Raw genomic sequence first — 27,638 nt, 5'->3', positions numbered from 1 at the left:
GTGCCTGGCACACTAGGGCTTTTAGGTGCTACTGTAAGACAAACAAGCAGCAATAGCTGCTGTTGTTTTACTCAGCAGCAGACTACAGAGCAGCAGAGGCAGGACATTATGTACAATGATGGTACAAAGTGCACTTCAGATTAAATGGTAAAAATCGTATAGATGGATCACAACAGCAATTCCCAAGAGAAAAATTACAACTCTCACTAAAGGAAGTTCTATTTTGAAAGGTTTCCTTCCCACAATGGAGAGAATTGTGTAGCAATATTACCATTCCTCAGTTATTATAGCTCCCTCTGTGCAGCTGGCTTTGCTGTTTACAGCAGAGTGCCTGTTCACAGGGATCAGTAATATGATTATATTATTCCAGTTTAACAATGGCTGCCTATAGAGAGGCTGGTCTTTTTGGGCTGCTAACGGATAGGGGCCTGGATATATGGAGACTTCCTCCTTAAGTCTTGTCCTGGTGGATATCTGCATTCTGAGGGCCTGCAGCTCCCACCCACTTCAGCACCTCTGGAAATCAGTCCCTGACACCATTTGCCTTTTACAATTCCACTGACACCTTAAGTCAGTGGGTGACAGTAAGAGACTTTGTTCTAGTAACCCTTAAGTTGTGGAACACCCTCACTATTTTCAATTATGTCACTCTGGCTTTTTAGCATTTTTCCTAGTGTTTCAAACTTGCACAGTTAAAATCACAAAGTCAAAAAATGCAGACGTTAATGTTCCAACGATATCAACTTGCTTGTGTTGCATCTCCTGTATGTTTACATTGTATTCATTTTACAACATAAATAAGTATATTAAGTAATATATTAAGCTGCCTACTTACCTCAGAAAACAAAAAAAGAAAATAGTAATATGCCAAATGCTGAGTTAATATTGCTATACATGGGAGCAAGAATTGCCATACCGCAGTATACCAATGATCATTCCAGTCCAGTGTCTTGTCTCTGACAGTGGTGAATACCAGATGTTTCAGAGTAAGATGGTGAAAAATTATGGAATAGCCTGACCAAAAACAGTGAAATCCTGACCTCCTTAAAGTCAATGGTAATTTTGCCATTGACTTCGGTGGGAACAGGATTCAATCCACAGTGTGTTTCTTTTTAATGCACTCTCCCATTTCTCCTCACCCCACATACACACTTTGCCTTGGCTATTGTCTGGTTTGTGACAGTTTTCTGCAAGACAGTTTAACAGGAGAGTTGCTGTATTACAAGGGATAAATCTTAGCAGTGAAAAACACTTAATTGTCCTTTTTTTTTTTTTTTTTTTTTTTTAAAGACTGCTTAGAATTTGCAAAATATTGTACAGTTCTGCAAAAATTGCTGAGTTGTTTCTGAGTTCTTAATAGTCTCCTCACTCTAAGTCCTTTTGCATTAGCCATAAGAACATTCTACCCAATTTGTATTTTTCCATCATTCTATGCACCTTGGTGGTTGTAGGCAAGAGTTCATTTATAAATAAAATTATTTCAAATTATTATGTCAAGCAATCACTCCATTAAACAACACTCTACAGTACAGTATGTCTAACTGTAAGTTGTAATATGTCAACACTTTAATTTCTTATTCCATTCCAGTTGATATGAGTACTAATAATTCTTATTTAAACTTGTTTAAAGGGTGACCAGATTACGTGGTTTGCTGAGCGTGTGTGTGTATGTGTGTGTGATTTTTTTAAGTCATACTTTAGTAACAAGGTTTTGTTTAGAGCAATCCAAGAGGGTTATAACGGGAATAACAGGACAAAAAGGAGAAAATGAGAATTTAAGCTAAATATTATGGGAGAGAAGGGATTTCCTAAAGGTGAGATTTCTTAAACTAGAATTTTCCTCCAGGGAGAGTGACAAGAACATCATCTTTTGTCACAGATAGAATAGATTTAGCAGATATTGTGTAGGGAGTCTTTCTGTACTGGCAGGTGAATGAATCAAATGATCTAATTGGTTTTGTTTTCTATCTCTGATTTCTGCATTCTGCATTAGACTTAATATTTTTTCTTACTCAGCTATGATAAAAATAATGAGCTGGATTCATCCCTGGGTAAGTGTGTGCAGTTTCATTGACCTGCCTACAATATTCTGAATTTGGCCCAGTGTGTGTATGCAACAAGTACAAGTTGTATCAAGAGGGAAACTGGTGTGTGTGTGTGTCTGTCTTTCTCTTTGTTACATGCATACAGCTGGCATGCAGATTGTGTCCCAAGCCAAGAGAGAGGCCCTGATCCTGAAGTTCCAGGAGCACAGGGGTCCATACTAGCAGATCTCATTTCAGGATCAAGGCTTACATTTTGAAATATGGATAATAAGCAGAAGCTGGCTGTGCTTCAAAGAGAGAGACATTAGTCTCCTCTAGTAGGAATGTTCTGGCTGGCTTTCTCTCTGCAGCATTCTCACCATCTACTCAGAGCACAGTAGTACCACATATAGCTACAGAGTAAATCACTGCATCCCATTTAGACTTGAAGTAATGAATAATCCCAATTGCCACCAGCTGAGAGAGGGTGAGTATATCAGGATGAGTGCTGGAAAGCAAAATAATTATCAGTTTTAAGAAATTGCCCTTTGAAGTGAGATAACAGGAGTCACCCAAGTGTATATATTAACACATAAATGCACACCCTTTTCAGTATCACTGCTGGCTTATATTTTCCTACTCTATTACAGGCATCTAATTATGAAGATCACTTTATCTAAGCTTGCTTCCCTGTCCCTGTTAAGTAGAATGCAGTGTCCACAAGGCAGTTGTGCTTCTGCTTCCAAAACAGAAATATAAAGTATTAAGTTTCTTACTAGTGTTGCACTTTGTATATGTGTCTGTATTTTGATATATCATTGCTCGATTGTCATTGGGCACTGTCTATTTTTATCTTATGGAAGAATCATGGGTAGGGTTAGAAACACACAAAGAAATGATTTAGGAAGGCCAGTAGCTTAAATTTTTGGGAGAAAAAACAAGAACACTTTTAAAATCTGTTTGAATTTTTAAATAGATGGTGCAATTAGTATAGGAAATTTTAAGGACCCATCTTTCTTTGATTCCATTGAATTAGTCAAAAGGAGCCTTAGCATTTTTGTGAGATGTGAGTACGAGCTAGTGGGAAACAATTGGCACTTTCTCAATTAAATATCCCAAATGTTACATCAGGACCAAAAGCTCATTATTACAGTAGTGTTATCCTTTTATAGCTCCGAGGCAGCGTCAAAAGAGAGTTAAATTTTTATCAATACTCTCACATATACAGCATATGTAGACTTTCCTATAACTGTAGGACCCTTTCTGCCTTTGTACATGTTGTTTATTCATTCAAAAATACTATGTGTTTCAATGTGCATCCTTACAAAAGTACGCATAGTTTTGAGGAGTTACTTGCAGTAGGCTTCCAAGTTAGGGTTAACCCGATGACTGCAAACCCACATGTTCATGGCAATTCAGTAGCTTACATTAAATAAATTTGGTGGTCTCGGTCCAGTTTTCAGTGAACATATTTTCATATCACAAATGACACACACAACCCTGTTGGTGGTCTGCACAAAGAGGCCAAGCGCTGTCTGCATAGAACCTGAATTATGTGGTCATCCCTCAGCATAGTCTTTCCAAAGCAGGATTGACACAGATTGGTAGTGAGTTATGGGGAAGCTTACCTAGTAGGGATCAGAGAGTAGTTCAAATTCCTTGCCCTTTCTTTCACTGGTTATTCTGCTGAGAGTGCCAACAAAGGTTTCTTTGTATTGGTGGCTTTTATGATGACCATTTTACAAAAATTTAGAGTGTACTTTTCATAAATAAATTCAAACCTGAAAAGGCCAATTTTCCAGGGATTCATTTGCACCTCTTTTAGCATATACTCTAGCTCTGTGCTATCAGTTCCACCCTGCTCCTTATGGCAGTCTGCTACTCTGATATGCTCCCAACAGGTCAGCAATTAAAATAGTTTACTTTTCCTAATTCATCCTAATTTCAGTCCCCAAGGATTAAAGATTTTCAGGTTATAGTGCAGTGGTTCTTAACCTTGTTGGAGGTACTGAACCCCACAAGTTTCATACGTGCATTCATCGAACCCTTCATAGTTGGAAAAATAAAATTTTTTTTTTACAAATTCAAAACATAGATATATATATTTTATTAATGCACAAAATGAACCATGCATCAGTTGCACATAAAATCACTGTGTTCAAAGAACAAAACCAACAAAACATGAATGTCACACAAAAACAAAAACATAACTCAATGAATATTTACTGCAAATCAATGTGACTTTTGCTGTTGGCTTTCAGAGACAAGTTCAGAAATGCGCGGCTTCACCTTGGCAAGTGCCACTCTCATATCATTTTCGCAACAAAGTCTGTTCCTTTTCTTCGTTTTTATGTCTACCATCCTCGAAAAGGATTGCTCGCAAAGATATGTTGTAACAAACGGTATGAGTATCTCAAGGGCTTTCTTAGCAATAAGAGGGTACGATACGATTTGGTGACACCAAAACGTTGAGAGCGTTGTTGTTCTGAAGAGCTGCTGTTGAACCTGGCTCTGCTGAAGTTCAATGATTTCGTCGAGGTACTCATCATTGACATCTGCTGTCGCAACACTAAACGTGAACGGCTGTCTCACCCATGCTGGATATGACCCTCTGGTGGGGAAGTATCCGTCGAGAGACTTTGCGAGCTCATCTAAGTGCATGGCAATTGCTTGCTTCAGTTCCCCGGGTACAGAAATGTCTCCGATTCCAGACACGTCTTCGATCTTACTTACACAGTCGTCCAGCAGGGGAAAGTTTGCGAAGTTATCATTCTCTGTTCGTCGTTTCCATAATGGTAGCTTTTTTTGAAAAGCCTTCAGGTTTTCTTCCGCTTCGATGATATTGACTCCACCCCCTGCATCTGTTGATTGAGATGATTGAGAGCATCGAAGATATCGGCCATGTACGCCAAAATGAGAATGAACTCAGAATTTTCGAAGCAATCTGCATGACAATGTTGGTGCTCTCGCAAAAACAGGGCTAATTCCACATGCATGGCAAAAACACGATTCAGCACCTTTCCCCAGGATAACCACTGAATGTTGGAATGGTACAGAAGTACCTCGAATTCAGAGCCCATTTCATTACATAGCTCTTTGAAGATGCAATGCTTCAGAGCACTATTTCGCACATAGTTCACACATTCCACTACAATTTTTAATACTTCTGCCAGTTTTGGAGGCAAGGTTTTTGTTGCCAACGCATGCCTGTGCAGAACACAGTGCGTAACAATGATGTGTGGAGCATCGACTTTCACCAGCGCACCAAAACCAGAGTTTCGTCCCAGCATGGCTGGAGCTCCGTCCGAACAAATTGCAGAAACCATATCCCACGAAAGATCATTGTCTCTGAAGAAGTCATCCACAAGTTTCTTCACGTCGGCTGCCTTAGTTGTTGTAAGAGGCTTACAAAATAAAAAATCTTCCTTTGTCATGTCGACTTTCACATAGCGCACAAATACAACAAGCTGGCTTAGACTGGAAACATCGGTGGTCTCGTCGAGTTGGAGGCTGAATTTTGCTGGGCTTGATATCAGATCTGCAACTACTTGAGCCAAGATGTCATTGCTCATGTCATCTATTCTGCTGCTGATGGTGTCATTTGAAAGAGGAATTTGGGACAACTTATTTTCAGCAGCTTTTCCCAGCATGATATTCGCCATCTTCAACGCAGCTGGTTTTATGAGTATTTCACCAATGGTGTGTGGTTTTCCCTGCTTTGCGATCAGGTACGCAACTTCGTATGATGCTGTTAAGATCGGTTTGTCGATGGGTACAAAGCCGAGAACAGGCAGAGTAGCCCTTTCATCGAATCTGGCTCTCTTCACCTTGAATTCAGCAAGCGTTGTGTTCTTGTATTTCCCATTTCCATGCAGCTTTAGGAAGTGTTCCCTTAGTTTTGCCGGTGCTAGACTAGAATTGCTCAACTTGGCATTGCAAATCATGCATTGAGGACGCTGACTCCCATCACATTCCGTTATACACGTGAATCCATATTGTACGTATTCGTCCGACCACTTTCTTTTTTTGCTCGACATAGTACGAAGGGATTGGAATATTAAAAAGGAAATCACAAAAGATGTACAATCACGACAGTCACAAGTCGACTACTGAGCGACCAAGTTCTCTGCAGCACAGATATCAAGGCCAAGCGAGCAGCCAATGATGGCCGTGCGGAGCGTGACGTCACGAATCATACGAGTGGGGTGAATGGCAGGGCTGCCAGGTCGTGCCATGTATGGCATTTTTTGCCATAAATTACGCAACAAATTTTAGAATTTGCCATAAATATTCGTCAATATCCTTCAGTTTCTTATGGTGAAACATTGAAAATGCCATAAAAGTATTGTGTGAATGCCAAAAGTATATTAATGCACCTGGCAACCCTGGTGAACGGAATGGACACACACACACCTCCGCCGAACCCCTGAGACTGACTCACCGAACCCCTGGGGTTCGATCGAACCCAGGTTAAGAACCACTGTTATAGTGTTATATACTGGTTGTATTATGATCTGCAGGACCTGATCTTGCTTTGAATTGTTGCTTTGTGACTATTTATAGAACTATATTAGTCAGAGCCAGAGCAATGCCAATTTATGCTCTCAACAAATGGGATCACAATGAGAGTGAAAGAATGAGGATTAAACAAAATGTGGACCGTGGAAGGCATTGCAAGGTTAGGTGTGCAATGACTTTTGTTCAGTGACTTCTTATCTGTGGTGTTACTGAAATAATAGGCTCCCCTTTGAAATTAAGTGATATCCATATAGCCATGTTTAATTCTAGGGAAACAAGCCAGTTTTTTTGAGGCCACTGGTTTATAAAGTCACATGCAGATAGTCTGCTGGAATGTGCATCAATGAGGCACAAGACAACTGAAATATGGTAACAGCATTTCATGAACAAGGAATCACACTGGCAAAATATGTTCTATGAGAAGCTGTAATATCGCTAGTTGTCTCTTGCTGCACTGGATCAATCAGAATAAATTCAGACCTGGTATTAAGTGGGTGCAATACCATAAAAAAGGAACAGAACTTTAACAGAACTTAATTTGGCTCACGATATAGGTTTTGTGGGTAGTAATCAGATCGTTTTTTAAGTTTACCATTTTTGAGAGACGTACAGGTATGAGTCCGTGTCTTATGCTAGTCATTTTCGGTTTGTGGATCAACTTTGATTTAATGTTCAGTTACACAAAAATGTAATGAAAAGGAAAGCAAAAATCAGCACAGAAAAGCTTTGTGGGCCAATCTATAAAAGCAGAGATGAACTGATACCTTGTCAGTCTACTCAGTTAAAACAGTTTGATTGGGCCAAAGTAGCATCTTTGATTTCTTTATAGAGTAGCAACATCAGCTGCTCAGCATCTTCAAAATCTTTATAAAATGAATAATAATATGAGGAAAAAAGAGAAGGTAGGTAGACCAGAAGAAAGGAGATGGAATAAAGACGTAGTGTGATCTAGTGGTTAGATCATGGGCCTGAGTATTAGAACATTCAGCTTCTATGCCAAGCTTTGCTACTGTTATATGAGTTACTGTGAGCAACTCATATAACAGCTCTGTGCCTCGGTTTATCCATCTGTAAATTTAGTATAATAAAAATTACCTATCTCTAAGGAATGTTGTTTGAAGTACAGTAGTTAATGTTTTTAAAGCTCTTTGGGATCCTCTGATGAAATTCTATTTTAGTATATTCTGTTCTGTTTCTTATACTGCACTGATCATTATGGTATCCAAGCACTATGTAAGTACAAAGTAGAGAGGCCAATAGATAAATTGGTGTGTCATATTTTAATTTGCTTGCATGTTGAAACAAGCATCAGATTAATCTTTACTCAGCAGCAAAGAAGTGCTGACTTCCTCTCTTCAGAAATTGGAATCAGAAGTAATTTATTCTGGAGATCAACTTTGGGTTTCATGGCCTGTAGAGTTACTGGTATCATTGTTAATTTCATTATGGACTTAGTGGCAACAGGTGAGAGATGAATTCATTTACGTGAGTAGCAAGAGATCAACATAACCCTCAATAAAGTCTTATGTTGACATGGGGGAGATCACCAACAATAGCACCGTGATCTGTTTCATCCCAGTTTTGATAGGTCTTTTTTTACCATCTGCTTGGCTGTTTAGACCTAACCTAGCTCTATGTCTCCAGAACAGTTCTGCAGAATACAATCGCATCTGAAAGTAAATGGATAGCCATCATTTTGGTGAGTATGAAAGACTCCGCCATTTATTGGTTAGCTTTTCTAAAGGCTATGCCAGGTTCCCAATATAACAGTTCTTGTGCTTTTTATCTTTGGGTGCTTTCAGCTGTTTCTTCTAATGTACTCTAATGTCTCTCTGTCATAGGATGAGTACTATAATTTCTGGTATTTGCAAATTTGCAAATTTTTTGACACGTCACTAAAATTGATTATATATGCTCAGAGACTGCTGGATGCAGACAAATTGCTGTCACAAGCTAGATCCCGGCAACATTTGATTATGGCAGGTACCATCATAGGGCTTCATCCTGCCCAACCAAGAGCAGGTTCGATGTGTGTGGAGGAGAGGGTGCTTTGCATCCTGGGGGGTGGGGCCTGGTACAGTGTGGTCCTTGCACTCCCATGGGCTCAAGGACTCAGTGCAGCAAAAGTGATGCAAGCCTTTCCAAAGTGAGAGGGGCCAGGTGGGTGTGGGACTGTGGCTCTGCTCCCTCATAAGCAGCAGAGCTGGCTTCACATGACATGATCGCACACAGCACTTTAGTAGAAGATGAAGCAGTGGCCACGACCCTGCCTACGATCTGGGGCAGCGGGGGCCTGGGAGCATTGTGTCTGAATCTGACAGGACAGCCGTGGAGAGCTTTCATTTGTGTGGTGTGCAAATAAACTGCTCCCAGTGAAGGGCCCTGCCTTAAAGCCTTAATACAGCTCTTAAGGCTTGTCAACATTATAGCATTTGGGTGTTGCAACACCCTACTGGGCCTGTAAAACACTTGTCTGTTTCACGTGCTGTTCAATCACATACAAGATTCCATGGTTGTAAAACTCAACTGGCTCTTAATAAAGAGAACTATGTACAAAGATGCTGCAACTGCAGCTAATATTCTAGCCATATCCACACAGACTGACTTCCTGGTGCTTTCCCCAGACTTTCATTCTGCAGCCTGGGCTCCTTCCTCCAAGTCCGTACAGGTTGCTGCAATGTCCACACACGCAACTTTTCCCAACAATGATAGGACACCACAGTCCTGTCGGCACTTGCTCAGTGTCAATTTAGGCACATTCATATCCACTGTCGTGTTATTCTGCACTGTTGCTATGCCGCTGTGCGCTGGAACTGCAAATGCTGCAGCTGCAATGGTGTAGTTAGCCTCTGCAGTGCAATGTCACAGTATGCTAGCCCAGCTTTGACAGCCAATAGCCCTGGCTTTGACACCTCACAAGCCACTCACCTGTTGGCTGCATGCAGGGCTGTTCTTAGCTGCTCTTGGCTCATCCTAGTTATTCCACCCACCCTGACACCTAAGGGCCTACAGTAGCAGACAAGGTTGCAAAAATAGAACTGCTACTCACATTTTATTAAATAATTTTAAACATTCAAACAGACTTTTTTTGGTCTCTCAGGGAGTCCCTTAAAAATCCAAGAACAAAAATTAACAATTAGTCACTTCCGTGCCCATAGGCCCAAAATGAATCAGCTTCACTGTGGTCTGGCACTGTGGGCCAAGCTAAATCTACCTCTGTGGGCTGAGTGAAAAGTCTACAGAGGTATTTTTGTGGGTGCATCATTTACATATATTTCTAAAATGAGCATTTCATTGCATAGATCCCACAAATCCATCACCTTTTCCCTATAGCCATCACCAGTGATTTAAATAGATAGACACAGGAGGAGAGGGGAGCTCCCATTCAATTAGCTATGGAGTCGGAGCTTCAAAGAAGCACTGCTTCTTCAAGCCAAGGAAAGGAGGAGCGCTCCAGTCTGCTTTTACCACAGGAGGCAGAGCTGTGCTCCCACGCATTCTCCCTCCTTACTTTAACTCTGGACACATTAGTTTCCATACACTCCATCAGTTTCTCATAGTAAAGCCACCAATTTGCCTCCATCCATCCCATCTGCTCTACCTCCTGCCCTGCCACAAGTACGTCAAAGTCTTGTGTTTTCAGCAACTGTCACGGCTTCACCAGTGGCTGTGTCCCTTCCTCCTTCTTTCTTTGTTCCCCTGTCAAGAGCTCCCTCCTCTCAGGTCCTCCCCGACTGGAACAGGAAGTAGGAGCTGAGGGAAGGGAAGGTGCTTGCTGAAATGTTGGAAAAGGAAGAGACAGTGTTTCAGCCATTGGTCCAACCCATCCTGGTAGCTGTCAAAGGACTGAAACCACTGGTGAGACTATCCTGAAGGTCAACATCCTGCCTCAATACTGGGCTTAGTAAGGTCCGGTCTAGGTACTGCTTTAGTGTGAGAACTGGTCAACATTTTTTGTTTGGGAAAAAGAAGTCAGTGAAAAATGGCCTGAAACAACACTTATAAAACTCATTATATAAATGGATATAAAGATAACAAAAATGAGGACATGTTGCTTAAAGGGTGCACTATCAGAAACTTTCATTTTTAAAAAAAATCAGTTTTTAAAAATTCAAGTGGACAGTGTTCTCATAAGCACTGGACTGATATAATGCTTATACCACCTAGTAAAAAGCAAAAGTTCTTACCCTCAGGCCAGCCTTTCCAATTCAGACAGGCAAAAAGGCCAGGCAGGCACAATGAGGGCAAAAGGAAGTTTCTTACTTAAAAAGGGGTTTGTGATTTATTTTATTTCTTCAAAACTATGTACATTAAAAATAAAAAGCTATAGTATACTTAAATAGTATGGGAATACTGTGTATCTCAATATCTTCGGTAGCTGAAGACTAACAACCTAAGACATGCAGATACTTAATGTGACTACACATCTTGTTATGTATTTTAGCTTACAAGGTTGCTCATATGATTTATTTATATATAAATCACTGCCTAATGATTTACAATTAATGGAAATTGGACATCTAGATCCCTGACGCTGCCATGATGATCTCAGCAGTAGTGTTTGCTCAGATGGTTCAGCAATTGCTTTGAAAGATGCCATGGTGACAAGTATTTTGGTTTTTTTATTGCTATTACAGACGTTTACAGCTTGGTGCAATTCCCACCTAAGGAAAGCAGGCACGCAGATTGAGAACATTGAAGAGGACTTCAGGAACGGCCTTAAACTGATGCTCCTCTTGGAAGTCATTTCAGGTTTGTTAGAAATAAAACATCTAATGCATTTAGTAAATGCCGCCTCTGACTCTAAAACCTTGTAGAGATTTTGTAGTGCAGTTCTATTATAGCAGAAGTTAATCCTGCAGGGAGGTAAGACACAATCCTATTTTACAGCTGCATGGGACAAGCAAAACTCCAGTCTGATAAGTAAACTGTTCACTGCCCATTGGAGGAACTGCTGACCTGTATTTAAGAATCTTGAGCAAATTGATGGACTACTGCAGTGGTTGCCACCTTTTTGAGTGAAAGCCCCACTAGTTAACACTAGGTAAAACATGCACACACACCCCACACTCTCCCCCCACCAGCCATAAACACATATAACTGCATATAATGATGATGATAACAACATTAGATTACATAAAGAAGAAGAATAAATTGCTCTTACCTGTGAAAGAAGCTAAGCCTTCTCTGGTCTGCTCCAGGCCCCCACCGACATGGGGTTTCCTTCTCCGGCTGGGTACCTGCCCAGCCGGTGCGGGGCTGTGGGGGGGCTGCTCCTCCACTCTAGCCAGAGTGGAGCTTGGGGCTGCTGCTCCGTTGGGGGGCTGCTTCTTTGCTTCTTTGCTCCAGCTAGTGCAGAGCTTGGGGGGGCTGCTCCTCCACTCTGGCCTGTGTGGAGCTCAGGGGGTCTGCGCCTGGCACAGGGCTCGGGGGGTTAAATGACCTCAATATTACTGAAGCCTCGTGGACTCCTTGTAATTTTGATGCCCCGCCTCCCCCTCCCAAGGAGGTCCTGCATCCCAGGTTGGGAACCATTAGATTACTGCCTCTGACCTGAGGTTTGAAATAAAAGGTGGTCTCTCACCTCAGTATTTTTGTCAATATTCTTGAACAGTAAAGGAAATGGATTAATTGTTCACCAGGCGCGCTTACTGCTTTGCCTCCACTCCTAGAGTTGTGAATCCCACTGCACACAGTTGTGAATTGTGCACACAGTTGTATCCCCTGACTGCATGTTCCTATTCAGAATTGTGCACCTGCCTAATTTCTACAGAAATAAAAACAAAAACCAAACAAAAACCTTTGAGAAAACTACATCTTCTTGTTGAACAACTGAATTTGAGATCCAGGTTATCCTTGGACTGGCCAATTAAAAAAATGTATTTTTTCTCAGCCTGCTTCAGAGTGAGGTATCAGTAGGAAGGAATAAGTGAAATGAAAAGAACGAAAACTGCTGAAGAGCCAAAAAACTGAGCACAATGCATGAGTGGGCTTAAGAAGTTACAGATGAATATGTCTTAAAACAAAGGAGCTGAAAAGTGGCTCTGCTTTTCCTTATCTGCAAAGTCTGGTGTTCAGAGTTCTGTGCTTCCAAGCTGATGATATCCCAAAGCCATATTAGGACTGCAGCTGTCTGAACCATTTGGCTTTGGGTGATACCACAAACTGTTGTTGGAGGTACATAAAACCTGAAGGACCAGTACTCAGACCCTAGAAACTAAGAGTCTTTTAGTTCACCTTTCCTCTCCATGTATAGGTTACAAATTTATTTTTTAAACATTTTGTTCAGTTTTTAACCCCTTAGTATGAGTACTCCAAGCTTTTTCTTTTCTTTTCTCTTTCTCTTTCTCTTTTCTTTCTCTTTCTTTTTCTCTCTCTCTCTTTCTCTTTCTTTTCAATTACTGGGCCCACGCTTTTCAAAAGTTGGTGCCTAAAATCAGGCTCATAAATCCATATTTAGAGACTTGAAATAATTAATGGACTGATCTTCAAAACTGCTGAGCACCCAACAGTTCCTATTGACTTATTTATGCAAATCAGCTTAAATCATCCATTTCCTCTGCCATTCAAAGGTGGGAGGCAGTCACCAACAGACTGTGTGATTAGCTGAGGATGCCCCTGAAAAAATGGGATAGTTAGGAGGGGCATATTGGATGGTAAAGAGAGAGAAGCATGGGAAGGGGCATTTTATAAGTCATGTTTTTGTGTGAAAGACTTTGAATTTGTATATGGGGGATTTAGTCTCATAGAGTTTTACTCTTGACCATTTGAGAAGACACAGTCATGCAGACTTTGGTATCAAGCAGTAGCAGCATGGCTTTGAAATTAGCTAGTCTGCCAATGATGGATGAGGTTGGGATAAGTCCAGAGGAGGCAGGGATGCCCACAGAGTCCTGAGGTCTGGGATTTGGTCCCGGTTAACCACACAGATCTCCAGATTTTGCATGTTTCCCAGGATACTCTTCTTCCCTCTTGTGCATCTTCACCAATCCTGCTGTCCAACAGCAATTCTTCAAAAGCCATGGATTTGTGGGAGATTTTACACAGGAAGGCACGATATGGCTGTTTGATTTTTATGATTGTCTCCCCCTTGTAATCAGGCAGGAAAGGATGATGAGCTATGAAAAAGGGCCTATTCCCTTTCTGTTTAATATTCAACTACTCTAAAGCAGACATTAGCAGCAAAATAAAATCTGAAAAGTGTATGCATTTATATATCTCATGTTTGGGCAAACATAAAATTGTATTCAGGTTTTCCTGCTAGACTGAAAGATCAAAGTAAATCATTTCTTTGCACTTTGCAGGTTTGTTCAAAGGCACTTGACTTTCTTTCAGAAAAATACCTCCAGAATAACGTAGGTTTTAGACAATGTACTGTATACATTCTCTCTGAGTTTTTCTAGTCACTTGTGTGCCTGTTGCCAGGTGCCTGTAAGGATAATTGTGTTCAATTTGTTATACTGCAGGGGAAAGACTACCAAAACCAGACAGAGGAAAAATGCGCTTCCATAAAATTGCTAATGTCAACAAAGCCCTGGATTTTATCGCCAGCAAAGGAGTGAAACTTGTGTCAATCGGTGCAGAAGGTATGTGAAACACTTAACAATAGACCTTCGTGTCTAGGCATACATAGCCCAAAGAAGCTAGGCAGAAGAGACGGGGGGCCAAATTGTCCTGGCCCCAGATGCATCTTGATGGCTTCTCTGCAGGGGTGAGGAGACAAGAATTTGAAAGGTTTTGAGTGCGGGGAGTTGTGCAGGGCCTTGATGACTCTTGAATTTGCTTCTCTCAATGGTTAGATTTAACAATCTATAATTTCTTGGTTTCTGCCCATTCCTTTCCCTAAAGATTAGGACAATACTTTGGTTTTTTCAGTGCCTTCTTTTATTTCAACCTGATTTTTAACAACATCATTAACTTTAGAAATCAGATAGGATTCTAAAATGTCCTTATACAGCCTGGATCTTTGTTGATCTTTAGAGAGTATGATTTACAGAGGACATGTTTTGATGTAATTGCTTGGTGGTTGAGGTCTGTTGTTACTATGGTGACTGTACCTGGTTACTACACTATTAAGATAGGGTTGCCACCCATCTGGTTTTTACCTGGACAAATCCAGTTTTTCTGTATCTGGGTGCCATATAGGGTTGCCAGGTGTCTGATTTTCGGAGACCTGGCAATCCTTAAATGGCACCCAAACCAAAAATCCAGTTACTGCAGAGTGGGTGAGGTGCTGGGTCATTAACCAGTGCCAGCCGCTGTTCAGCCAGGGCTGCCTCCTACCTGCAGGCAGGATCCTTGAGATGATCCAGTGAGTGATGGGGGGAGAGGAGCTGTGATGGGACAGGGCCCTGGGGAAAGAGGTGGAGAAAGGGCGGGGCACTGGGGGTCCAGATGCCAGCAATTGGAAAGGTGGCAACCCTATTTTAAAATCTAGGTGCAACATTTTAGATGCAGTTAAAAGAGTGGAAAATGGAAAAAGCAGGAACTGGAGCTGGTGGGATACTGAACCTAAGAATGAAATGGTGCTAGATGTAGCTTAGTGACATGATTACTTTGTTGTTCTGCTCCAAATAGTCACTGTAGTTAAATTAAAATGCATGATTGGTTGGTTGGATTTTGGGAAACATAATTTGACTCTTGAAGCAAGCAGGATCTCACAGCAGGTGAGACTCTGCTTCCCATGGACCCCAATTCAGCACAAATCACTGTAGTGTCTAGATGTTATCTAAATTGCATAGATTCATGAGTCCCACCCTTGATCTAATTGCCCCAGCTCCGTGTGCTTTCGTCCTTACTCCAGCCTCCAACCCTTCACTTCAAGTAGCCTAATGGGAGAGGGATGGTGACTGGGATTAGAGGAAGGAAGGCAGGAAGATTATTTAGGTAGGAGTGAGTGGGGGAACCTTCATGGCTTCAGAGGCAATTGTGCCAGTTAGGTGGGTCTTGGGGGGGTGAATGCTCCCCCTGAGATTTTTGCAGTTGCTCATAGGCCACAGAGCTGTGGGGGGCAGGCTATGCCCTGACCACTTTTAATTCATGGTCCTGTACTAAATCAGTACAGCTGTTGCTGGAGCAGTCTGGAGGGAAGCTGGAGGGGCAGCTGGGCCAAATTGTGTTGTGACCAGGCATACGGGGAGTCTGTTCCATTATGACAGCACAGGAAATTCCACTGAGCACTTGACTCCTCGTGGCATTGGCTCATACATTATGTGGGTCAGAGACAAGGAGACCTTGGGTCCCTGTTTAGGGGGGAGGGTAGACAAGCAGGGACTGGAATGGGGACCCTGCCAGTGTGAGGGAGACTGGAATTCCTCTCGCACCAAATAAATATCTGAATTGGTGCCTGTTCAGAGGTAATTGTTAGGGTTTGGATTGGTGTTTCAAAGCTGGGGGTGTTGATTTAGTTCGTTATAAACAGGTGTAATTTGTCAAATTCACATCCAGATCTAGGTTCAGATTTCCAACATCACCAGAGAATGGGTGTGTCAGAGCCAAGTTTTTGTTTGGGCTCAGTCCTGACTTACATTAGACTGAACTGCAAGGGTGCTGAAATGTATGTGTAGCTGCCTTGTGCTTTTAAAATATTGATTTTAATTGTTCATCTTTTGGTATTTGTGGTTTGTGCAATCTCTCCCCAAATCAAACATAACATCAAAGTGCTGCTTTAGTTAACGTTACACCTTTTCTTCAACTTCTGAATAGAACAAGGAGAGCAAGGTGGAAAAAATATGTAGCAGAAATAGAAAATAAAAATGGCTCTCTTTCCCTCCTGAAATACTTTAGACTTATGCTGAGAGCAATATTATATTAAATGGACAGCAGAGGACCTTGAAGAGACAATTTACATGTGGAAATAGAAATCAGGCATAAGGCAGACTGCTGCAGAGCTGCTACAGAAATACTGAACAAACAGGCCAAAGTTAGAATTAAAATGTATCAAGCAAATGGTCTGGTGACTAGAGCTTTTCACGGTGGCAAGGGAATTTTAAATTCACTGGCTGAGGTGAAGAGCTCTGCAGAGAGAATGTCTTGCTAAAAGGTGATCACTCTACCTGATGAAGTTTTGCACATACTGATCAAGATTTTCAAGGTATTTAGTGTTAGGCTCCTAAATCCATAATTAGGCACTTAAATCAGCCCTCAGACATCTCACATTGATTTGTGGAAGCTGCTAAATGCACAGAACTTTTGAAAATCAGGTCACTTATTTAGGTCTTTAAGTATGGACTTAGAAGCCTAACTTTAAGTACCCATTTTTTAAGATGTTGGCCCCTGTATATAGTATTTTCCATGTGAGGATCTCAAAACACTTTACATGCACAAATGAATGAATTTATCCTTATAATACCTCTGTGAGGTAAAGTATCAGCCTTTTTTTACTGATGGGGAAAACTGAAGCATAGAACAGTTAATTGGGCCTTAATGTACATGAGAAGCAGGGCCTGGGCTGAGGAGTCAGGAGATAGAGGTTGTAGTTCTTCCACAGACTTCTTGTGTAACATTGGGCAAGTTGCTTAACTTTTGTGCTTCCAGTTCCTGATCTGTAAAAGGGGAGATGATAATTGCAATGCTTGATTCGTTAATGTTTGGAAAAGCTTTCTTCGGTGGAAGGTACAATAGAAGAGCCAAGTATTATTATTATTATTATTTATTGTTTAGTTTCAAAGAGGGACATATAAATATCAAACAAGTATAGCAGTGTTTCAGCTATGGCTACTCTTGGTTGTAAATCACCTAATCTTGCAAAAACATTTCTGGGATGGCTTTTAATCTCCAAATTGTGAAATCACTGTCTCTGGATCATTTTCTGTTTTCTGACACTCTGAGCAATGAAGTGAACCTACTACCTCCAACGTTGATTTAAACCAGAAGCAAGATTAAACCACCGGTCCTGTGGAGCTCTAGTGCAAAGTTCTATTTAATGTATTTATAAGTCATCTCTGTTCAGCACGTGAGGTGTTTATAGCCCAGGATATGGCCAGTTCACTGCTTTTTTATTAGTTTTTTGATTTTTGGGTGGGTTGAAAGAAAAAAATAAAATAAATGATTTTGTGTTTACAAGGTAATTGTATCCTGAGCTGAATAAACTAAGAAGTTGAGCAAATTGCTAGTGCAGAAGATTGTTAATAGCAAGGACCTCCAAGTTGTTGTTGTTCATTGGATGAAAAGAAAAAAAATTACAAAAAACCAAAGTGGGTTGTTGTATCTACTGATAGACAAACAACTAAGTAAAATAAAAAAAAACAATAATAAAACATTCTGGGCCTTCAATCACCCTTCCCCCCTCTAATTTTTATCCCATCTCTGTCTCCTTTCCCTGCCTTTTAGCAAGTTTTTTCTCCCAGGAATAATTGTGATGTAGTTTTACGTGTGTTGGGTTTTGAGCTGAATTGAAAGGTAGGGGCTGCAGTTCTCCCAAAGTAAACAGGAAACGAAAACACAAATATGAGAGTTATTCTGGGGACAATATCCCTGATGGCCTTTAGAGGAGAGAGAAAGAAATGAATCAAAGTATGTTTTAATCACTTTCAGCAGTTTAGCAGCTTTGTTCTTTTTGCTTTTTGGTATTTTTTTCTATGTATGTCAGATATGTTTTGGCTCTTTCAGACAATATTTTAGTGAAGGAGACTGAGGAGCTGAAGCATCTACTTTATTGCTAGCAAATAACTTGAAAGTTCTTTCAGGAGCACTTGGAACAGAGGGGTTACCTTAGCCAATTAGAATAGTAAGATGTATTTGCAGTATAGCTATTATGAAATAATCATACAGGCCCAGGTCCACAAAATTGTGTTTAGGCTCTTGACTTCCATTGATTTTAATGGAAGTCAGGAAGCTGAATACTTTTGCTGATCTAGGACGCAATGATTATGCAAATACACTAATTGGCTGACAATAAGCATGCCCCATGAGTATTGCTATTCATAAACTGTACAGTTTGAGGAATGACTGTATTGTTATTAGTTGATCAGCCATCCACAGCCAATCAAAGTGCAAGGAAAATGTATATGTGAGGGGAAAACAATTGAGATATGCACCAGTTACTATTCAGTCTCCTTTGATTGAGGAAGAAAGTTCAATTTTGGTATCATTCGTGGTAAACTTCTGGAGAGCCAAAGTTCTCCAAGGTCTATACAGTAGTTGTAGCAGTGCTATATGGAGTCCTCAGAAGAGGGAGTGTAAATCTTGGGGGGGTGGATCTTTTAAGAGTTAAAGTGGAAAAATAAAAAGTAGTTATATTTTTAACACTGATTTATTGCACTATAAAAATAAATGTTAAAATGTCACTGTGTTGGGTTTTACCTTGGGAGTTACTTTCACAGACCACATGGAAAGAGGGAGAAAGTTCTCTGATGGGGTTGCAAATTTTGTTGTGGGTCTTGTCTAGTATTGGTGTCTTGAACCACTTTCAAACCACAGGGATAAAAATTGCCATTTGACTGACTTATGTGCACAAGTTCATTGCCAGTATATATTTAGAATCATGTGACTTAAGATACTTGAGCGTTTATCATTACTAACAAATTGATGCACATGTACAAAGTACTTTTTAAAAAATTCCTTATAACTTGTCCAAATAAAAATGAATTTTCATTGAACAATCAAAAGATGTACTTGTTACCCATGGCCAAGTTTTCAAAAGTGTGCAGCAATAAACAACTTTCATTGTTCTCAATGGGAGCTGTTGGCTGTTGTCCACTTCTGAAAATCTGGGCCTACCTAGGGACAATTTTCAAATCTGTCTTAAAAAAACTTAGGAGCTGAAGTCCCTTTTCAGAAGGGACTTAGGCACTAGGGAGCCTTAGTCTTATTGAAAAAAATCAATGAAACTTCTGCTCCAAAGTGCCAGTCACTTTTGAAAATGGGACTTAGGAGTCTAAGTCATGTAGCCACTTAAAACAAATTTACCCCCATCTCCCTTTCAAATTTCAAGTTTGTACCCCAGATCACTAATGCATGAGAGCTGTTAAAAATTGCAAAAATTTGTTCACTTGCTTTGTATTTGAAAACAGCAAGACAGATTTTGCTCAAATTTTAGAGCTTGTCTAAAATAGCTGTTCAGGTTAACTCCATGTGTGGACGCTCTTATTCCAGAATAAGAGTGCAGAATAAGAAAGTGCACACATGGAGTTAATCAGGAGGAGTTAATCCTCTTTAAATTCACACACTACCTTATTACAGGTAAGTTTTTAAGTGAAAACAAGCCTTCAAAGAAATATGTTCCCTCAGGTAGAGACTAAACAAAGAAAAGTCAGCCTGAAAGGTGGAAGTTTGAGAAAGTTACAATTGATTGAACAAAGCCCTTTAGTATGGAAATGGTGCCCTGAACCGTAAGTAATTTTCAAGCCTAGTGAGCCTGAGCAGAAGCATGAGTTTGTTAAAAACCAACTAGAAGAAACTGGCTGTAGGTTAAGCGTTACGAAACTGGCAGTAGAACAGATGTGCATGATGAAAGTAAGAAGATACATTGCAAACCATATTCTGTGAATTCTGGTTTCCTTTTGTTCACCCTAGAAATTGTTGATGGCAATGTGAAAATGACCTTGGGTATGATATGGACCATCATCCTTCGCTTTGCTATTCAGGACATTTCAGTAGAAGGTAAGACTATATAAAATAGTTGAGGCAAAGTATGTCAACCTGAGTTGACGTTGTTCAAATTAAGTTAAAAAATTATTTTAGTCAGATGGTCGGATCACTGGTACTGGTGCAACATCCAGTTTATAAGATGGTTTGTCTGTCTGAGCTTGCTGATCTGCTTGCTTCCATAAGCAACCAGTTTCAGCTGTTTCATAGATGTGCGCATTATAGAAGCAACATATTTAAAAATGGAGGAACTAAAATAAAATTATTAATGCATATGGAAATGACTTGCTTAAAGACATTTTTAAAGTCAATAGTGGGCTATGGAATTGAGCCTTGAGACCAGAAGTTTTCTGTTTATCTACAGAACAGATATAGCAAGGTCCCCAGCAGGTACTGAGATCTGGTTTTGGGGCACCCAATCAGTTAGTTTCCCTTCACCATGACTAAGACCTTGAGCCAGATTTTTAAAAGGAGTTAGGCACCTAGGAACCTATCTAAGTTACAGCAGCCCCTCTGGACTGCCCTATGGGCCGCAGGGCTGCATGGAATCTGTGCAGTGCTGAGTGCTGTGGCCCTTCCCCTGAAACACCCTTTCTGGCTCCAGCCACTCCCCAAGCACTCCACTTACGGGATGGGTTCCTGAGAGAACAGCCTTATGGCTGTTGAACTCACTGTCTACAGCAGGGGAATCCTCCCCCAGCTAGATATCAGACTGGCAGGGCTCCCTTACAACACTGGCCCTTTTATGTGACATAAAGGAATCAGAGTGGGTTTGGGCTCTTACCCATGATTTTTAAGTTGACAGTATTCTTTAAAGGCAAACTATCCCACACACAGAAAACAATAATTAAAAAATAAAAAAATAATTGGCCACTTGGTACACCTTCATTTTCTTTTTAGAGAACTCACTTTTACTCCCTGAGACACGAAAACATGATGCTGCCAGAAAGTAGATTCAGGTGGAAACCTAAGGTGAAATCCTGGCTACATTGTAGACAAGGGGAATTTTGTCATTGACTCCACCTTGTGTTTTCCACTACTTCACTTTGGGGCCACAATTTCCCATTTAGGTTCATTGGGCCCCAAACTGTGTTTTCATAAGTAATTACAACCATAATCCATGATGCTGGACTTTCGTCCCTATGTGTTTTTTAAAACATTCCCCTCACAAACCTTGTTTCCATCTACCCCACTTCTGCTGCCTCCACACATCAAGCCCTTGACAGCTGACCATGGGGAAACAGACTGAGACCATCAACATATATCCCACAGACCCCCCCAAGCAGATGATAACAAGTTCCATGTTGTGAATGTCATTTAAAATAATAGGTAGTTATCTACCTGAGCTTCTTTTCATTCTTTTTTTTTCCTCTATGACGTCCTTTACAGAGACTTCTGCCAAAGAAGGTCTGTTGCTGTGGTGTCAAAGGAAAACTGCTCCTTACAGAAATGTGAACATTCAGAACTTCCATCTTAGGTAACATCCCATTATTTCAAATGTTCTGCATCAGATTCTTCCCCCAGTTGCATGGATGTAACTAAAAGCATAATTTGGCCCTTAATGTTTAAACTGGCATATACTGGCTTATTCACAGTATGGGGAAAAAGATCTTTATCAGCAGAACCCTGATATCAGTTCAGATTTATATTCAAAGTATAGATTATGCTTTCTTCAGTTCTTGTTTTACAGAGTATGTCCCAGCTTGTTTTATTATTGCATGCTGTATCTTTGATTAGGGAAGATGTTTTCTTAAAATAAATTGATGCTTATTTTGGTTTATAGAAGTTTTAAGTGTAACACTTATATTACATCTTTGTTTGGGAATTGTCTTTGCTTGTACATTTTGAAGTCTGATTAACTGAACCTCTAAAAGCTTTTAGTGACACCAAAAGTCTTGTACAGTATAAGGCCTCAGTCCTACAAGTTGTTCTACACAAGTTGAAGCCTGTGCGCATGCAGAGACCAATTGGTCTACTGGAAAGGAATATCTTGCAGGATCAGGGCCTCTGTTGGTAAATTTGTTCTAATATGAGCCCTAAATGGATGTTAATGATGGCTCCATTATTGTCCCCAGGATCACTGTTATAGGGTCTGATCCTGAGAGGTACTGAGCATTTGAAACTCCCACTCAATGCAAGGGGAAGTGTAGGTGCTCAGCAACATTCAGGATGAGATCCATAATACATATAAAGTGTTTAAATAAATTAAGCTTTTTTCCTATTGCTGCTGTATGTTTTGTTGAGAAAAGCCCAGTTCTTCTTCGAGTGCTTGCTCGTGTTGATTCCAAGTAGGTGTGCGCGTGCTGCGTGCACAGTTTGCCGGAAAGTTTTCCCTCAGAAGTACCTGCAGGGTTGAGTCTGGTGCCCCCTGGAGTGCACCGCTGTGGCGTTCTATATAGGGACCTGCGGACCCTCTGCCTCCTCAGTTCCTTCTTACTGCCCCGGGACGGTTGCTGGAACTTTGCTGCTCTTGCATAGCAAGTGCTTCTCTCATGTCTGTTTTTCTTAAGTATCTGTAAATAGTTTGAATAGTTCATTTAGTTAGTTATAGGTAATTAGTGTAGTAGGTTAAGTAGCCCGCTTATCAGGTTGTTAGCTTCCCCTTCCCTCCGCGGATGGGTATGCCTGGCTATAAGCCCTGTGGGTCCTGCTTGAAGCCTATGCCAAGGGACACTCGGCCTGCCTGAGGTGCCTCAGGGAATCTCATTTAAAAGAGAAGTTTACGATCTTCAGGGGTTTCAAGCTTAGGACCCAAAAGGAGCACTGTCAGTGCTTAAAGTTCCTACTGATGGAGGCCGCCCTTCAACTTGCATACCAGAGAGCAGGCTCATTGGCATCGGTGAGTGCCCCAGCCTCTATGAAGGAGCTGGCGCCAAGAAAGGAGACGGCACCAAGGGAACCCAAGTACCGTCAGGCGTCCCCAGCACAGAAGGAGCCTCGACACTGGCAATCCCCGGCACCAAGAGACTTGGTACAGGCTGAAAAGCAGCGGATCCTCCATGGGATCTCAGTCTTGTTCTATCACAATTGATGGGACCCCCATTCAGGCCTCTTGCATCGTGCTCCCTGTTATATTTATCCTGGAAGGTGGCGTTTTTAGTAGCCATCACTTTGGCCAGGAGGGTCTCTAAGCTTAGGGCACTCACGTTGGAGCCACCGTACACTGTGTTTTTTAAGGATTAAGTTCAACTCCAGCCCCACCCAGCGTTTTGGCCAAAGATGGTGTCCCAGTTTCACATAAACCATGATATCTTCCTCCCAGTATTCTACCCGAAGCTGCATGCTAACTGTCGGGAACGTAGACTGCATTCCCTGGATGTCAGGAGGGCATTGACCTCCTATATAGAGAGAATCAAACTGTTCAGAAAGTCCGCTCAGCTCTTCGTGGCGCTGGCAGAAAAGATGAAAGGTCTTCCTGGCTCTTCCCAGAGAATTTCTTTATGGATAACCTCTTACATCAGGACCCGCTATGACTTGGCGAAGGTGCTGGCTCCTAAGCTTACGGCCCATTCGACAAGAGCTCAGGCCTCGTCGACAGCCTATCTGGCCCAAGTCCTGATTCAGGACATTTGCAGAGCAGCCACATGGTCCACCATCCACACTTTTGCTGCTCATTATGCGATCACTTGACAAGCCAGAGACGACGCAGCATTCGGCAGAGCTGTGCTCCAGTCTGTAGTTCCCTGAGTTCTGACCCCACCTCCTCGGTCTGGCTGGGGAATCACCTACTTGGAATTGACATGAGGAAGCACTCAATGAAGAAAAGACGGTTACTTACCTGTAACTGGTGTTGTTCGAGATGTGTTGCTTATGTCCATTCCAAGATCCACCTGCCTACCCCTCTGTCGGAGCCAACCAGCAAGAAGGAACTGAGGTGGTGGAGGGTTGGCAGGCCCCTATAGAGAGTGCCATAGTGGTGCGACTCCAGGGGGCACCAGAGCTGATTCTGCAGGTACTTCTGAGGGAAAACTTTCCAGCAAACTGTGCATGCGGTGTGCACACACCTGTTTGAAATGGACATGAGCAACACATCTCAAAGAACACCAGTTACAGGTGAGTAACTGTCTTTTGTGGTGTTATAATTGCATGATATAAGTGACACTAGAAAAAGTTTCTTGGACAAGCAGGTTCTTTTGGCCAAGTCTTCAGGCGTTCATTCATCCCTTGATATGTGTGTGACCATAAATATAATGGAGGATTATGTGTATGCATTGAGAGCAGAACCTATATCCTCTTTTGTCCTGGAGCATCATAGAAGCTAAACAGTTCAACTCAGGACTCATTTTACATAACACATGCTATGTAAAGACCACTGTAGGTCAATCAGGAATATATGGATTATAGAAGAGCGAGTACACAGGCTACTAACCAGAGAACCATACAGTGAGGGTAGACCAGAAGACTTAATTATTTGGATGCAACATGGGGCTTCGTGCATGTAGCAAAACCTTAAGCGAGGATCAAACTGTCAAATGTAATTATGGTATTAACTTGCTTTTCCATTTTATTTTCTATTGTTTGTTGTAAAGCTGGAAGGACGGCCTTGCACTCTGTGCACTTATCCACAGACACCGACCTGATCTTATTGACTACTCCAAGCTAAATAAGGTCATCAGTCTGGGTGACACAGCATGCTGAACTGCAGTGATCTGGTTCACTTCCTGTTTGCTTAGCATGTTTTCTTAAGGATGAGCTGAGAAGTGCTTACTAACTCTGACTGGCTTTCCAGGCTCCTGCCAAAACTGATTCTAAAGAGAAGGATCCTCCCACAGCTCCCCACCCCCGCCACTTCAGCAGCTAAGGTTACATACACTGGCCGGATATTTTACTGCGTTGCATCTTGTGAACTCACTCAGAGTAGATGTAAAATTCTAATAAAACAGAATTCTCCACTCATGCTGGTCGTAGTGTTTTACACCCACTTTGCTGTGGTGTGTATGTAAGTGCAAAGCAGTACAGAATAAGGCCCATAGTAATGGCTAAATATAAAATTCTGCAGAGCAAATTCTGCCCTTGGGTATGGGTAATAAATGATCTAGAGTAGTAAATACCAAAACTTACAAATCAAAGTTGACAAAACACTATAATTTCTTGTTACTTTGTTTTCAAGAGAATTCCACTAGCATCCCCTAAAAGCATAAACATTATAGTCCCCTAACATCACTAGGTTACAGAACAAGGGGAGTATGTTACTTTCACAGTGGGGCTGATCATAGCAGAATGGAGGGAGCAAATGGGATCTGATGGTGCTGTTGTTGAAATTAGTGGCTTTACTGGTTCAGAAAGTCTTCAAAAGAAAAGAAATTAAAAATCTCAGCTATCAGGGTCATTAATAACTATTTTAGGGACTGTGAAGATGAGGGGCAAGTACTTGCCTCAGATTTGTCAGATTGTAACATGAACAATGATAGAAAAGAAGAGGAAAACAGTAGTTTCATTTCAGTGTTCATGGGAATTTACAATCATAATTTCTTGTGCTCTGAAATGAGAATATATCTAGAAGTCTCCTCCAGTGCCAGCCAGGGAGGAGACTTCATGGGTATGTCTACAGTGCATCAAAAGACCCACGGCATGTCTGCGGCAGGCCCAGGTCAGCTGGCTTAGCTTGCAGGGCTAAAAATTGCAATGTAGATATTTGGGCTCAGGTTTGGCCTGGGGGGAGAGGGTGGATCTCAGAGCCTGGACTCCAGCCTGAGCTCGAACATCTACACAACAATTTTTAGCCCTGCACTCTGAGCCCAAGTCAATTGACCCAGGCCCTGAGACTTGGTGCTGCAGGTTTTTTATTGCAGTGTAGACATACCCCATTGTTGTCTTAATTTGCCAGATGCTACTACCACACACTTCTCATTTGTGAGAGAGCCTGTTAAATCCTAGATTGGATTCTTCATTCCCTGTCTCCATAGTAAATAGATTCTACAAAGGAATGGACAGTTGTAGGAAAGCTTTGACGAAAGAAGAACTAAAAAGAAATGATTTTAAAAGCTAGTTCTGTTTTTTAACTATTAAAAAGTTATGCTGGGGCTTGCAAGGTGCATAATAATAAACCATCAGTCAGTTTATAATGATAACTTAAACTCATAAAGTATTAATCTGAACACTAAGGCATTTGGAAAGCTTTTAATTTTGAGCTCAGTCCTGCTGTTATTTAGATGAGTAAGAGGAGCAGGATTTAGCATGTCATTTTATTTATGCTTAATGATTTTCGACAGCTGTTTTTGTTCTTTACACTGCTCCTAAAACAATTCTACCCTAGTTACAAATCTAAACCAAAATGTCAAAATAATCAGCCAGCCAGCAAGCACCAGGCTGGTCTCCAGTTTTATGCACACACCTTTTTGTGCACAAACATACCCACTAGGTAAACAGATAAGCTGTTTGTGCCTTAAAAAGTACTTAATGCACAACAGATGCTAACTTTCTGAAAGGCCTGATGAAATCTTGGCCTTGAAAAACTGGCTAATGAAAACTTCCATAGTAAAACCATCTTATTTATGTGTGGTGGGAAGAGAGAACAGAACTCAAAGAAATGTGCCTTGATGAGAATCTGCTAGCTACTCAGGAATTTCCAAAATAAAAATGGTTCAGATTTCAAATTGCGACTCTGTTGTGTTATGTAAATTGCAGAAAGATTCTAACATTGGGCTTGTTTCCTGAGCTTGCGGTGTTTGACTGGCTACTTGTTTTGCGTGTATTAACAACTGTCTTGGTTTCTTTGTTTTGTCATGATTCTGTTTCTCCTGCATGCTTTCTTTTCTTTTCTCATCTATGCATCTTGTGTGGTCTTGTTGTAGCTGGAAGGATGGCCTTGCTCTCAGCGCCCTTATCCATAGATACAGGCCTGATCTTCTTGACTGTGACAAATTAGATGAGGTATTTCTGTAGCAGCAACAGAGATTGTTAACTACTGTGGCCTGTAGCTTTATTTTAGGGAATGGGTGATGGATGTCTCCTAGCTTCTCAAGATTCACTATCATTTTAAACAAATCTTCTCCCAAATCTTCACTGAGCTTTGATCAATCATTAATTTAACACCAAACATACAAATTGGGGATTTCCATCACTCATCTATGAGCAACGTATCTTAAATTAGTCAATAGGTTTCACTTAGGTTTAGTCTAATTTATATATCTATTTCATTTCTGTGACATAGTTTTTGTACATGCCATTAGCACGTCATATACATGGTGTTGTTCATATTTATTTAAAACCTATTAAACTTTATTTGTGGAGATAGATAGATATCTCCACACACAAAGTTTACTGGGCTTTAAATATTGGCCACATTTTAAATGCCTTTCAATTGAAATGATGCAGCTGGTATAAACTACTAAATGAAATGCACTTGCTAGTAAAGTTAGAAAATGCAGCTATTGTGTATAATAATATACAAATGAACCAGAACCTTTAGGCCAGGCAAATGCAAACTGTTCTTCATAACAAAGTTTACTGAACATATTGCTTTGAAAATTGACTGATTAGTATGATGTATTTGCCATAGAGGGGTAC

The 27,638-nt window shown here is 41.0% G+C and overlaps 1 protein-coding gene across 5 annotated transcripts in view; it reads left to right on the top strand.

The window, feature by feature from the left end:
• ACTN2 (actinin alpha 2) overlaps nt 1-27,638 on the top strand; it is an 87,472-nt gene that overhangs the window by 23,017 nt on the left and 36,817 nt on the right. For 4 of the 5 annotated variants that reach the window (XM_067535998.1, XM_067536002.1, XM_067535997.1 and 1 more), the window contains exons 2-6: nt 11,180-11,294; nt 14,009-14,128; nt 20,058-20,144; nt 21,519-21,606; nt 24,659-24,737. In XM_067535998.1, the coding sequence (XP_067392099.1) occupies nt 11,270-11,294; nt 14,009-14,128; nt 20,058-20,144; nt 21,519-21,606; nt 24,659-24,737 (399 nt within the window). In that variant the 5' untranslated portion in view covers nt 11,180-11,269. Of the gene's footprint in view, nt 1-11,179; nt 11,295-14,008; nt 14,129-20,057; nt 20,145-21,518; nt 21,607-24,658; nt 24,738-24,767; nt 27,003-27,638 lie in introns of those variants that run through there. The other variant, XM_067535999.1, reaches the window with a different exon arrangement.

This window comes from Emydura macquarii, unplaced genomic scaffold (genome assembly GCF_026122565.2).
Source record: "Emydura macquarii macquarii isolate MOO-44397 ecotype Brisbane River unplaced genomic scaffold, CSIRO-AGI_Emac_v2 contig_3517, whole genome shotgun sequence".
Lineage (NCBI taxonomy): Eukaryota > Metazoa > Chordata > Testudines > Chelidae > Emydura > Emydura macquarii.
This window is presented reverse-complemented; position numbering and strand designations above follow the sequence as displayed.